Genomic DNA, 13,038 nt, shown 5'->3' with positions numbered 1-13,038 from the left:
TGCTCCCTCATTCCTAGGGTGTTGTTTTTTAAAGCTCTCTCAGCTGACAGAGCAAAGAAACAGATCACCCTGTGTACACACACATATCTGTATCTTCATGTCATCTATATCTGTATATTAAACCTGAGTCCTTCCTGATGTTTTCCAATCCATTCCAACATGTATCCTTCTGGCTTCCTCCCCTTGCGTATTTGTAGTCTCATTCTAAGAATGAGAAGTTTAGCTCCCATCCTCTGCCATCCATTTACTTAATTCTTTAATTCCAGTATACAGAGTCCTTCATCTGTACGCTCTGGGAAGCAACTTGATATCAACTCGAGCACAGTGCTCTTGTGCAGTTCCTTTTGCCTTAGACTTAAAAATGTCTTCATTGCCATAGTTACTGAGGTCAGCAGCTTTGCTTCCACTGCCCTTAGGAAGGTCATTTCATACATTTGCAGGATGTCTAGATTCTCTTGTCACTCTCTGCATTCTTGCCTGGGATCCTCTGTCCTCCTACATGCTGTTGGGGTTTTTTTGGTTTGTTTGTTTTTGTTTTTTACTTTGCATACGTTGAAGTCCACTCTTTGTGCTGTAAAGTTCTGTGGGCTTCAACAAGTGAGTAATGTTGTGTCACAGTACCCTGTGGTACAGAAGAGTTTCAGGGCCATAAAATCCTCCATGCTTTACCTCTTCATCCTCCCCCACAAGCCCCAGGCAACTGCTGATCTCTTTATTGTCTCTAGTTTTGATTTTTCCAAGATACCATGTGCTTGGATTTGCGCAATATGTAGCCTTTGCAGACTGGTTTCTTTTACTCGGAAATGTAATGAAGGTTCCACTGTGTCTTTTCATGGCACATCCTATCTTCTTAATTTCCTTTAACCTGGAACAGCACCTCCCCACCCTGCCTTTTGTCTGTCATTGCATTGATTTTTTTTTTTTAATCCAGGTCCATGTTCTTATAGAATGTCCTATGATCTGGATTTATTTGATTGTTTTCTCATGAGTAGATTCAGGTTAAACATTTTTGGCCAGATTACTCTGTGGGTTGCATGTCCATGAGCTTTGATAAGCTAAGACTGACCTGACACCTGTTTCTGTAAATGAAGTTTGTTGGACCACAGTCACAGTTGTGACCCAGACTCTATGGCTTATAAAACCTATAATGATGATTAGCAGGCCTTTACATAAATAGTTTGCTAGAATCGGTGGAGGTAATTCCTTGCTGTTGCATCACATCAGGAAGGGTTTGCTGTTGTTTTGCCTTGTTACTGGTCATACAGATTTCAGGCATTTGGTTAAGGCTCCATCTATCGGATTGCTCCGTTATAAAAGTATCTTTCTGATTAATAAGTAGTGTGTGGAGTGATAAACATTGAAAACATTTACATATCTGGTTTCCAGTAGTTTCAGTGTCTCTCGATGAGCCTTACCTGAATCATTGATGTTTACAGAAATCAGCGTTTTGGGTGCCTGGGTGGCTCAGTGGGTTAAGCCTCTGCCTTCGGCTCAGGTCATGGTCTCAGGGTCCTGGGATTGAGTCCCGCATTGGGCTCTCTGCTCAGCAGGGAGCCTGCTTCCTCCTCTCTCTCTGTCTGCCTCTTTGCCTACTTGTGATCTCTCTCTCTGTCAAATAAATAAAATCTTAAAAAAAAAAATCAAGGTTTTTCTTCCTCTGTGATTCCTTCTACATTTATTATTTTGCATTCTGCTGTAAAGAAGCAGGCCTCCCGTGCCCCTCTTTTTTAGAAAGGAACAGGTTAACTTTTCAGTGGCTAAGTCACCTTATCCTCTTATCACAAAGAGACTCTTCCTCCAGTGTTGTGTTGAGGCAATGTTCTCTTGTTTGTACTGTAAAATACACTGTAGATTCCTTAGTTTAAATATCTAACTCTATAAACTCAAAACACAAACTAACACTCTATAGTAATGGGGGGAGATAAAGGGATTAGAGAAAGAGAGGTTTCAACTGTATCATATTGTTTTTATTTAATAAAAAATAGTAAAGAATCTGAAGCAGTCATGACCATATATTAAATGTGGTTGGTGGGTTAAATGAATTCTGTTCTATTCTCTGCACTTTTTTTTTTTTTTTAAGATTTACTTTTTTACTGAGATAGAGCAAGCAGGGAAGCTGGGGGCAAAAGGAGAGGGAGAGAGAATCTGAAGCAAGCTCTGCACGTGCCCAGTGTGGAGCCTGACATGGGGCTTGCTCCCACGATCCTGAAATCACAACCTGAGCCGAAACCATGAGTTGGACTCCTAACTGAGCGCCCCAGGTGCCCTTATTCTCCACACTTTTTATGTTTAGATAATTTTGTATTTAAAGTGAAAGATCTTGATAGAGCAAAACCTTGGAATCTTACTATAATATCACACAGGACCCCTTATTAGATTTTAATGTTGGCACATTGTTCTGATTAATGGTGGGTATTTAGTATTCTTGCTTATACATATTTGTCATTAAAGTAGTCAATTTCTTTTTTTCCTGTAGGTGTTTATGCTTTCCTAAAAGTCTTCACAATGTAGAATAGATCTAAAAATAAGTTAGAGGGGCGCCTAGGTGGCTCAGTGGGTTAAGCCACTGCCTTCGGCTCAGGTCATGATCTCAGGGTCCTGGGATTGAGTCCCGCATCGGGCTCTCTGCTCAGCAGGGAGCCTGCTTCCCTTCTTCTCTCTCTGCCTGCCTCTCCATCTACTTGTGATTTCTCTCTGTCAAATAAATAAATAAAATGTAAAAAAAAAAAAAAAGTTTGAAATTGTTTCTCTTCTATTTTTAGAGGCTTTACTATGAGGTAAAGAATTATTTTATTGCCCATCAATATTTTAATAATTTTGAAAGCTTTATTGATTTTTACATTGAAATGTGTGTTATAACATTTCAGACTTTTAAAAAAGATTTTGTTTATTTATTTGACACAGAGAGAGAGATCATAAGTAGGCAGAGAGGCAGGCAGAAAGACAGATGGGGAAGCAGACTCCCCAATGAGCAGAGATCCCAATGTGGGGCTCGATCCCAGGACCCAGGATCATGACCTGAGCTGAAGGCAGAGGCTTTATTTAACTCACTGAGCCACCCAGGTGCCCCACATTTCAGACCTTTTTGGTGGCATCCTAACTGCCAGCAATGTATTTATTAAGTTGCCTTATTTTGCTAATTAATTTTTCTATAGACGCCTTTTATGGTAACCAAACTGAATGAGTTAAGCTAGTAGTTACCTTCTTGTGAACTTTACAATAATGAAATATTAAATTGATTTATTGCAGAATTCATCCTGTAATCCCAAAATCTTCTATAAAAGTTCATTAGGTCTCAAAGTTAAGTTCAAAGTTGGGAAAAGAAAATGAAAGGAAAACTCTATGCAAAATGGGAAATATTTTCCAGAATGTCATAGATTTGTCACAGACTTTTCCTTTCAGTCAACATGAACAAGAGGGACAAAACTTACTCTTCCATCTGAAATAACTGAAAAAACTATGCAAAATTTATGAAGCAGTGGTTTTCAGATATTGGACATGAGGGAGCATGAGACAGTGGTCCCTGGGGTAGGAGAAACAAGGTGGTTCCTATGACTGTGCCACCTTACCACCTGGAGGGAGTCTTTAGGCCACAGAGCAGGGCAAGGGGAGTGCAGGTAGAATTTGGTTATTAGTGTCATGAGTTCAGGAGTCAGAGCTGGCAGTCGGGAGTGGAGCCTAGAGACTTCATGGGACAGAGAACTGGTATGGAGGGGCTGTTCAGAGGGAATACTCTGAACATTTGCAGAGCATCTTTGAAGATGGGCAGAGTGTGTATCTTTAGTTGAATACAGTTAGCACAAGTGTATGAGGCCAGGTAAAGAACAACCTGAAGGGAGCAGAAGGGAAAATGCTCAGAGCTCATACAGGCCTGGGAATAGTTGACCCCCACCCCCCAACTCTGGCCAGAGTGGAAGACCTTGTAATTTACAGGTTATTAAGCGGGGTATCTAGAAGGGTATTGCTGAAATTGTGAGGCAGAATTTAGAGTAAATTCCACCCTGCTGTCATTTAACAATGCTCGAAAGCAAGACTCAAATGGATCTAACAGTTTCTAAGTAATTTAACAAAGCTCATGGTGTTTATAGAAATACACAAATATCCAGCCCTCAAGCAAGATAAGATTCACATTGACCTGCATCAAATCAGAACTTACCAGGCATGCAGAGAAGCAGGAAAATATGAATCATAATTAAGAGAGAAATCAATCAGTTGATGCTAGCCCAGAAATGTTGCAGATGACAGAATTAGTAGACAAGGACAATTGAAAGTTATAACTACATTGCAAATGTTCAAGAAGGTAGAGGGACCATTGAACACATTAGAGATGGAGGCTATGAACAAAAAAAAGACCCAAAAGAGCTAGAGATGAAAAATACGAATTTGAGATGGCTATGCACTGAGTAGGATTAACGAATGTTTAGATCAGATGGGGCCGAGGAAGAGATTGGTGAACTTGAAAATAAAGTAACAAAAGCCATCTGAAAGTATAGACAAAGGACTGAAAGAAAGATAAATCGAACAGTAGAGAGGGGCAGGGCAACTTCCACCAGCCAAATATACATGTAATTGGAGGCCATGAGGATGGGAGCTGGAACGGGGGACAGAAGACATATTTGAAGAAATGGTGCTTGGAAATTTTACAAATGTGATGAAAACTATAGACCCACCTGCAGTTCAACGAATCCCAAAGCAAAAGAAACATGAAGAAAGCTATACCAAGGCATATAATCAAATTGTGTATAGTTGGTTATAAAGAAAAGAAAGTCTTAAAAGTCTTAAAAGAAAGTCTTAAAAGCAGCTGGGGGAGAAAACCACATTGCATAAGGAGGAACAAGGATGAACGATATCAGACTTCTCATCAGAATCAATCCATGTCAGAAGACAGTGGAGCAACATCTTTAAAATAATGAAAGAAAGTCAGTCTAGGATTCTATTCTGGTCTTTCAGAAATGGAGGCATAAGAAAGACTTTCAGACATGCAAAAACTGAGAGTCCATCACCAGGAGACCTGAACTATAGGAAATGCTAAAGGACCTTCTTCCAGCAGAAGGGAAATGATACCAGATAGAAATTTGGAGGCACACAAAGAAGAGTACAGGAAATGGTAAACATGGGTAAATATGAAAGCTTTTTTTTTTTCTTATTTTATAATTTTTCTTCAAATAGATTTCATCATGTAAAGAAAAACAGTAACAGTGTGTTGTGGTTTATGGAAAATACACGAACTAGCACAAAGGCTTGAGGGGGAGAAATGGAAGTACAGGGTTCTTTCACTATAAAGTGTTACAGTATAATTAAAGATGTATTACTACAGACTTTGAAGCAACTGCGTATGCACGCATACACACATCACCTAAGAGTTACAGATAATATGCCACCAAAAAGGTTAAAATGGATAATGAAAAATTGTGAGATAGGTTAATCCAAAAGAAGGTATAGAAGAGAAAATAATAACACATGGAGAGAACAAAAGAAAACCCAAATAGCAAAGTGGTAGATTTAAATCCAAGCATATTAATAATCACATTAAATGTAAATAGTCTGAACAGCTTAATTAAAAGACAGATATATAACAGGAAGTCCTAAATTATATGTTGTCTATAAGAAATGCACTTTAAATATAAAGATAAAAATCAGTTAAAGGTAAAAGGATGAAAATATTACACCATGCTAATACCAATCAAAAGAAAGCTGGAGTGACTCTAGTAATATCAGATAAAGTAGATTCCAGAGTAAAGTATATTACTAGGGATAAAGACTATCATTTTATGATGGTAAGGCATCAGTTAATCAAGATGCATGATTTTAAATGCTTATGCACCTGACACAACAGAACTTCAAAAATATGAGGTCAAAACTAACAGAACTGCAAAGAAAAATAAATGAATCTCCAATCACTGGGAGATTTCAGCATCTCTCCCTTAATAATTGATGGAGCATGTAGATGGTAAGAATACAAAAAATTTGAACACTATTAGACTAACTTGACCAAAGTGACATTTATAGAACACTCCACAAACAACAGAATACCCATTCCTCTCAAGTACCCACAGAACATTTACCAAGAGACTATATTCCAAGCAATAATACAAGTCATGACAAATGGAAAAGGATTAAAGTCCTACAATCCGGGATGCCTGGTTGGCTCAGTTGGTTGGATGACTGCCTTTGGCTCAGGTCATGATCCCGGAGTCCCAGGATCGAGTCCAGCATCGGGCTCAATGCTCCATGGGGAGTCTGCTTCTCCCTCTGACCTTCTCCTTGCTCCTGCTCTTTCTCACTGTCTCTCTCTCTCAAATAAATAAATAAATAAATAATCTTAAAAAAAAAAGTCCTACAATCCATGTTTTCTGACCACAGTGGAGTTAGATTAGAAATCAGTGACAGAAGAATTTCTGGAAAATTCTGAAATACTTGGAAACCAAATAGCATACTTCTAAAAACTTGTGTCTAAAACCAGAGATCAAAAAGCAGAGTATTATGAACTGAATAAAAATGAATATACAGCTTTTCAAAATTTGTGGAAAGCAGGTGAAACAGTACTGAGAGGAATAGTTACAGAATTAGAAATGTCTAAATTAAAAAAGAGAAGAGGTCTCAAATTACTGATTTCAGCTTCTGTGTTAAGAAGGTGGAAAAAGAAAAGTAAATTAAATCCAAAGTAAGCAGAATAAAAGAAATCATAAAGATTGTAGTAGAATATTGAAAAACAGAGAAAAATCAAAATCAGTCAAAGCCGATTCTTTGAAATCTATTAAACTGATTAAGCTCTAGCTGGCCTGATTGGAAAAAAACAAAAGAGAGAAGACACAAATTATCAGTATCAGCTTTGAGAGTTGTTACATTACTACAGAATCTTTATAGACACTAAATGAATAACAAAGGAATACATTAAGCAACTTTATGCCATAAATATGTTATCCCAGGATAGTGGACAAGTTCCTTGAAAAGACCCATACTACCAGGACACCTGGGTGGCTCAGTCATTAAGCATCTGCCTTTGGCTTAGGTCATGAACCCAGCGTCCTGGGATTGAACCCCACATTGGGCTCCCTGCTCAGCAGGAAGCCTGCTTTCCCTCTCCTAGTTCCCCTGGTTGTGTTCCCAATCTCTCTGTGTCTCTCTCTGTCAAATAAATAAATAAAATCTTAAAGCAAACAAAAATGACCCAGACTACCAAAGCCAACTAACAAAGAGACAACCTGAATAATTCTATATTTTAAAATAAACAGTAGTTAAAATACATTTCCACACACAAAACTCCAGTCTCATATATTCGAGGAAGAAATAATCCCAGTTCTTTAGAGACTCTTCCATAAAACTCAAGAGGATGGAAATATTCATCACCTGATTTTCTGAGGCCATCCTTAGCTTGATATCAAAATCAGAGAATGTAATTAGAAGAAAAAAATAGCTGCCAACATCTTTCACACAAAGAGATAAAAATTCATAACCAAGGGGCACCTGGGTGGCTCAGTCATTAGGTGTCTACTTTCGGCTGGAGTCATGATCCCAGTGTCCTGTGATTGAGTCCTGCATCTGGCCTCCTGCTCAGTGGGGAGTCTCCCTCTTCTGCTCCCCCTGCTTGTGTTCCCTCTTTCCCTGTGTCTCTCTATCAAATAAATAAATAAATAAAATCTTTTAAAAAATTCATAACCAAATTTTAGCAAATCAAATCAACAATATTTAAAGAAGAATAATATGACTATATGGAGTTTATCTTAGGAATGCAAGAATGGTTTTCTATCAGAAATCACTGTGGGTGCCTGGATGGATCAGATGAAGCGTCTGTCTTCAGCTCAGGTCAACGGTCCCAGGGTCCTGGGTTCGAGCCCCATGTCCAGCTCTCTGCTCTGTGGGGAGTCTCCTTCATCTGCTGCTCTGCCTGCTTCTACTCTCTCTGTCAGATAAAATCTTGAATAAAAAAGTCAGTGGAAAAACAAGAAAGGGCAATCAATGCAATTCATTATATGAATAAATGAAGGAAGGAAAACCAGAGGACTATTTCAGCAGGTAAGGACAAAATCCAGCATCCATTTCTGTTAGAAACTCTCAGCAAAGTAGGAATAGAAGGGAACTTACTCTACCTGACTAAGGATATCTGTGAAAAATGGACCTCCAACATCATACTTAATGGTGGAAGACTGAGTATTTTCCTCCTAAGATTAGGAACCAGCCTCATGATCACTTCTATTCAATCAACACTGAGCTGGAAAATGAAAAGACAAGCTGTGGACTTGGAGAAAATATTTGTAAAACATACAACAAAGGACTTGTGCCTAGGAAAAAAAACAAAACTCTTCCAACTCCGTAGGTAGGACATAACCCCATTAAAAAGTAGACAGTAGGGTCTGAACAGACACTTGAGAGCAAAGAAGATACATGGTACTCACCATTGTTAGTCTAGTGAAGTGCAAGTCTAAATCACAATGAGAACACAACACTCTCACTGAAATGGCTAGAGTGGAAAGGGCTTATTAATTAAAACCCAGTGTTGGCTAGGATGTGGAAGGACTAGAACTCTGATGGTCTGTTAGTAGCAATGTAAAGAGGAACCCCTTTAGGAGGTGACTTGGCAATTTTCTTAAAAGGGTAAACCCACCGCTACTTAGAACCCAGCCATTCTGCTTCTGGGTGAAATGGCACGTCCACATGGGAACCCACAGCTTAATTTGTTGTAGTGCAGAATGAGAAACCGCCTCTTTCGTAAGGAAGGTGTTTGTTCTTTTTCTTTTCCTCCTCTGGCCTTTTTATATGTTTGTACACCAAAGCTCTTACCTCTCACCATAATGGGTTGAATGGCTGGTCTCTTTTTGCCACTGCAGAAAAGAACCCCTTCTTCTTGCTGCAGAATGGGGGGGTTGGATTCAAGCCCTTAGCTCAGCCACCCTGGGCCCACCGGGACCTCAGAGTTCTTAACTGCCAAATGGAAGGCTTAAGTTCTATTTATTTATTCATTCATGAATATTTTTGAGCACCTGACACGGGCCCCACACTCTTCTGGGTACTGGTAACACAATGAGGAAAATCGGCTATGGTCCCTGCCCTCCCGGAACCAGTTCTCTGTTAACCTCTGATGGGCTAGACACTGTCTTCAGTTTCAGGAGCTAGGGCCTAGAGTCTTAATCTCAAGGAATTTATGAATTAGGAGAGCAGGAAGACCAACTTCACTGAACAGACTGAACTATAGTTGTAAGGAATGTTATGAAGGAAATTATTGGAGGGGAGAACCCCTTCCCCCACCCCCCTGCCCTTAGCAGGGCTGGGAGGGCGGGCCTCTCCATGGTGTGGCTCTTGAGCAGACACCTAGAGGAAAAGGGAAGGTGCCCTCATTTGCCTGTCACTGTCTCTTCTCTCAGAAATCCAGACTGAACCGAAGACAGTGATTTGATTTCTTCCAATGTAAGCACCTCTGACGGTGAGCAGTTTCTCCAGGCCCTCTGCGTCTTACCTCACACCTTTGCAGGGCTGCGTTGTCTTGTTTGGGAACTATAAGTGCTAATAAATGAACAGATCTAACTTCCTTTTCTGGTGTTTAATTAACACTTCTTCGGCCCAGAATTCATAAGTGAGATCCGGGCTCTCTGTCCCTCTTGTGTTCTCCCACCAGTGTACCATGCTCTCCCCCCACCTCACGAACATACAGGCAAATGGAAACATACATTGTTTCTTTTCCCCTGCTTTACTTGAAAGGTGGCTGGCTTTAAAAATAATGGTCTGCCTTATGCTTCCCTTTACCTTTAACATATCTTGAAGGTATCAGTAGAGCACTTCTACTGCCTCTTTTTTTTTTTCCCAGTTGAAAAATATGTTTCATTTTTGACGCATGTTATTTATTTAATAAGTCTGCCTACTGGAGGACATTTGGATTTTTCTGAGTATTTGCTACTGTAAACAGTGCTAGTTAGCAGCTTTGTATGTCATATTACACACATGCACGCACGCACGCACACACACACACACACACATGATCAGTCTTGAAGTGGAATTGGTAGGTCTATGCATATGTAATTTTGATACATATCAAATTGCCCTCTGATGTACATGCCCTCTCAGACATTTGAATTTCTGTTTTAAAAACAGTATTTAATTTGTTCTTCTTTTGTTTTCTTTGCTAAGTTAGTTAGTTTTATTGTAGGTTGGGTGAGTTTTGCTAAGAGTAATAACACTCATCTAGATCATTGCTTTCCACTACTGGCCTGAACAAGTTCTCAGGTTCATATGCTAAATGAATATCAGCTGTATAGAAAATAATATCTCACACATGAATGCTGTGTATTTCAGATGTACATAGATGCTATTATATTTAATAAAATGACAATTCATTTAATAGTGTTACTGAATTCTTAGTTCAGCTAGTGTTACTGAATTCTTAGCTCAGCATTTCCTTAGTGGTCCCATTGTTTTAGATGACCTTTGGATTTTGGTGGCATGTTAGCTTCATTTTGTGGTCTATCAAATTTCCCAAAGTAGCTTAGTCTGGAGATCTAGGAGAATGTAGTGAAAGACTATGCATATGCTACAAGTGTCTATTTGAATATAACAAAAATAATATTTCTCTTATAGATATTCCTTTAAGGACCAGCCTGCCACCACCATTCAGAAATTATAAATATGGTAACTAATTTTACTTATTCTTTAAAAATGTATATTAATATTATTTTGTTAGTTTTGTGTTGATGGCAGTTTGAATTTGGTTTTCAAAAATGATTTTACTATCTGTAAATAAAAACCAGTATGGAAATTTACTTAGAAATAGAGGAAAAAATAAAAATTAAAAAAACCAGAGGAATCATGGTGTATCATTGAAGTAAATTGTAATAGTGTACGAAAGTGGCCTATTTGTGAGGAACAAATAACGTGTTTGGGAAATGATGTCTAAAATGAATTTGTCAGGTAACCAGGAAGGAAAAATGATTTCAGACTAGGAATTAAAAGAAGAGATTAAACATTTTAAATACCAGTAACTTGAGCATAGTATTTAGTAATTTTGTATGTTGCAGTGGTAGATTAAACAATGTAGTAATGAGGCAGGAAGTTGGGTTCCATTACTTGGTGTAATAGTTGGTACAGTTATTAACCTTCAGCTTAGTGACACTCACCAAACTTTGAGTTTGAGACCTCACTTGAAAATTATGACGCATCTAATAAATATTTCTTTTAATTGGTACAGACATTTTTTGAAGTATAAATTTTTTATTACCTTAGATCATTTTTTGGAGTGGCTTTTAATTCTGTTCCCATTTGGTAGAGCAACTTATGACCTAAAATACTTTGAAATCACAATCTTCACCGTGTGTATGCATTTTAATATCCAGAGACTAATTGTGAGGTCATAAGGGGTAGTCAAGCAGAAGCTGAAGGCACTGAGTGGAAAGTACTTTGATTTATTGGGCTTAAAGAATTTACATACTAAATATTGAATAAGAGAAAGGAATAAAAAGCATGATTAAGTAAATATGAATCTTCTCAATTTTGGCTTGCATGGCTTTCAGAGTATAATGACTCGCAGTAAAACCTTGAACTTGAGTCAACCTACAGATGCCATTTCTGTTTCGTCATGGTGTGTGTGTGTGCGTGTGCACATGCGTGTGTATGCATATACATTCTAACTTGTGTTCCCTGTAAGTCATTTTGGAAGATAAGTTTTAGGTACTGAATGCGTTAGAATATCTAACTGTTAATCATCATAGTAGATAGTGTACCTCTTACATTTTCCCCACCTAATTAACACTGTTTTGTCCTAGGATTTGCATACTATTCAGGTGAATTGGCAAGAGAAATGAACACATTTATCTGGGAGATGAGAAATCGGAGAACCACTGGGCTTTTGATAGACTTTCAGTGACTCGGTCTAGGCTTGGCTTTGGAAAAATCTGCCACTTTGTTCAAGAAGGAAGGCCAGATGTTAGTTTCTCATCTGTTCTCGTCCTCCGGTATTGCTACCTGCTCTGTGGGAACAGGATGCACTGGGTGCTGCGGAGTGGAAAGGCTGCAGCATCAGATTTCAGCTTTGCTAGTTGAGGTCCCTGTGCCCTTGGGCAAAGGGCTGGCTCGCTGGCCAGGACACAGAGAGTCTGAGATTTCTCAGGGCCCTTCCTTCTGTTTAACTGGCATCTACATCTATGATGGATTTATCCCAACCAGACTGTGTTATAAAGCACACTGGATATGGTCTTATTTTTAAATCCTTATCACCTAGACACTGTGCATGTGTGCAGTAAATATTGATGGCTGTGCAGTGTGGACTGCTGATCCTATTTGTTTCATAAGGCCGGTGAGACTAAACCACATTTGTGTGAACACATCAAATGCCTCACAAATATTCTTTTTATTCTTTTTTTGTTTATTTATTTATTTTATTATATTTTTAAAAGATTTTATTTATTCATTTGACAGAGATCACAAGTAGGCAGAGAGGCAGGCAGAGAGAGGGGGGGAAGCAGGCTCCCTGCTGAGCAGAGAGCCCAATGCAGGACTTGATCCCAGGACCCTGGGATCATGACCTGAGCTGAAAGCAGAGGCATTAATCCACTGAGCCACATAGGCACCCCTATTTATTTATTTTTAATGATTTCATTTATTCATTTGAGAAAGAGAGAGACAGAGCACAAGCAGGGAGAACAGCAGGCAGAGGGAGAAACGGGCTCCCCACTGAGCAGGGAGCCTGGTGTAGGACTCAATCCCAAGACCCTGGAATCATGACCTGAGCCGAAGGCAGACGCTTAACCGACTGAGCCACCCAGGCGCCCCTATTCTTTTTATTTTCATGAGGTTACACTCCTGTAAAAGAGATTATTCAACAAGGAAAAGGACATTATTAGTACAATATTGTTTGCTAGCTTGTTGTTTTCCTGACCCTCTTACCAAGTCTTGCTGGTTATTGTTGGAGGGAAAAATCTGAAAATTTCTGTTCAAATCATTTCTTCTGCTGCTAAAAAAATTAAAAAAAATATATATATATAGCCTTCTTATTGTGGGTTTGCAGGGCCCATCAGAGCAAGGATATTTCTAATAAAGGCTCATTACCAAAAT

General features: G+C 38.9%; 1 protein-coding gene across 10 annotated transcripts in view; it reads left to right on the top strand.

Moving 5' to 3' along the window:
- C3H2orf76 (chromosome 3 C2orf76 homolog) overlaps positions 1-13,038 on the top strand; it is a 56,868-nt gene that overhangs the window by 29,640 nt on the left and 14,190 nt on the right. For 9 of the 10 annotated variants that reach the window (XM_059394433.1, XM_059394434.1, XM_059394436.1 and 6 more), the window contains one exon: positions 10,570-10,620. The exons of the other annotated variant lie outside the window; for it this stretch is intronic. In XM_059394433.1, the coding sequence (XP_059250416.1) occupies positions 10,570-10,620 (51 nt within the window). The remainder of the gene's footprint in view (positions 1-10,569; positions 10,621-13,038) is intronic. 10 annotated transcript variants of the gene reach the window in all.

The sequence above is a fragment of the Mustela nigripes genome, chromosome 3 (genome assembly GCF_022355385.1).
Source record: "Mustela nigripes isolate SB6536 chromosome 3, MUSNIG.SB6536, whole genome shotgun sequence".
Lineage (NCBI taxonomy): Eukaryota > Metazoa > Chordata > Mammalia > Carnivora > Mustelidae > Mustela > Mustela nigripes.
The sequence above is the reverse complement of the archived record's forward strand: the minus strand, read 5'-3'. Positions and strand labels throughout refer to the sequence as shown.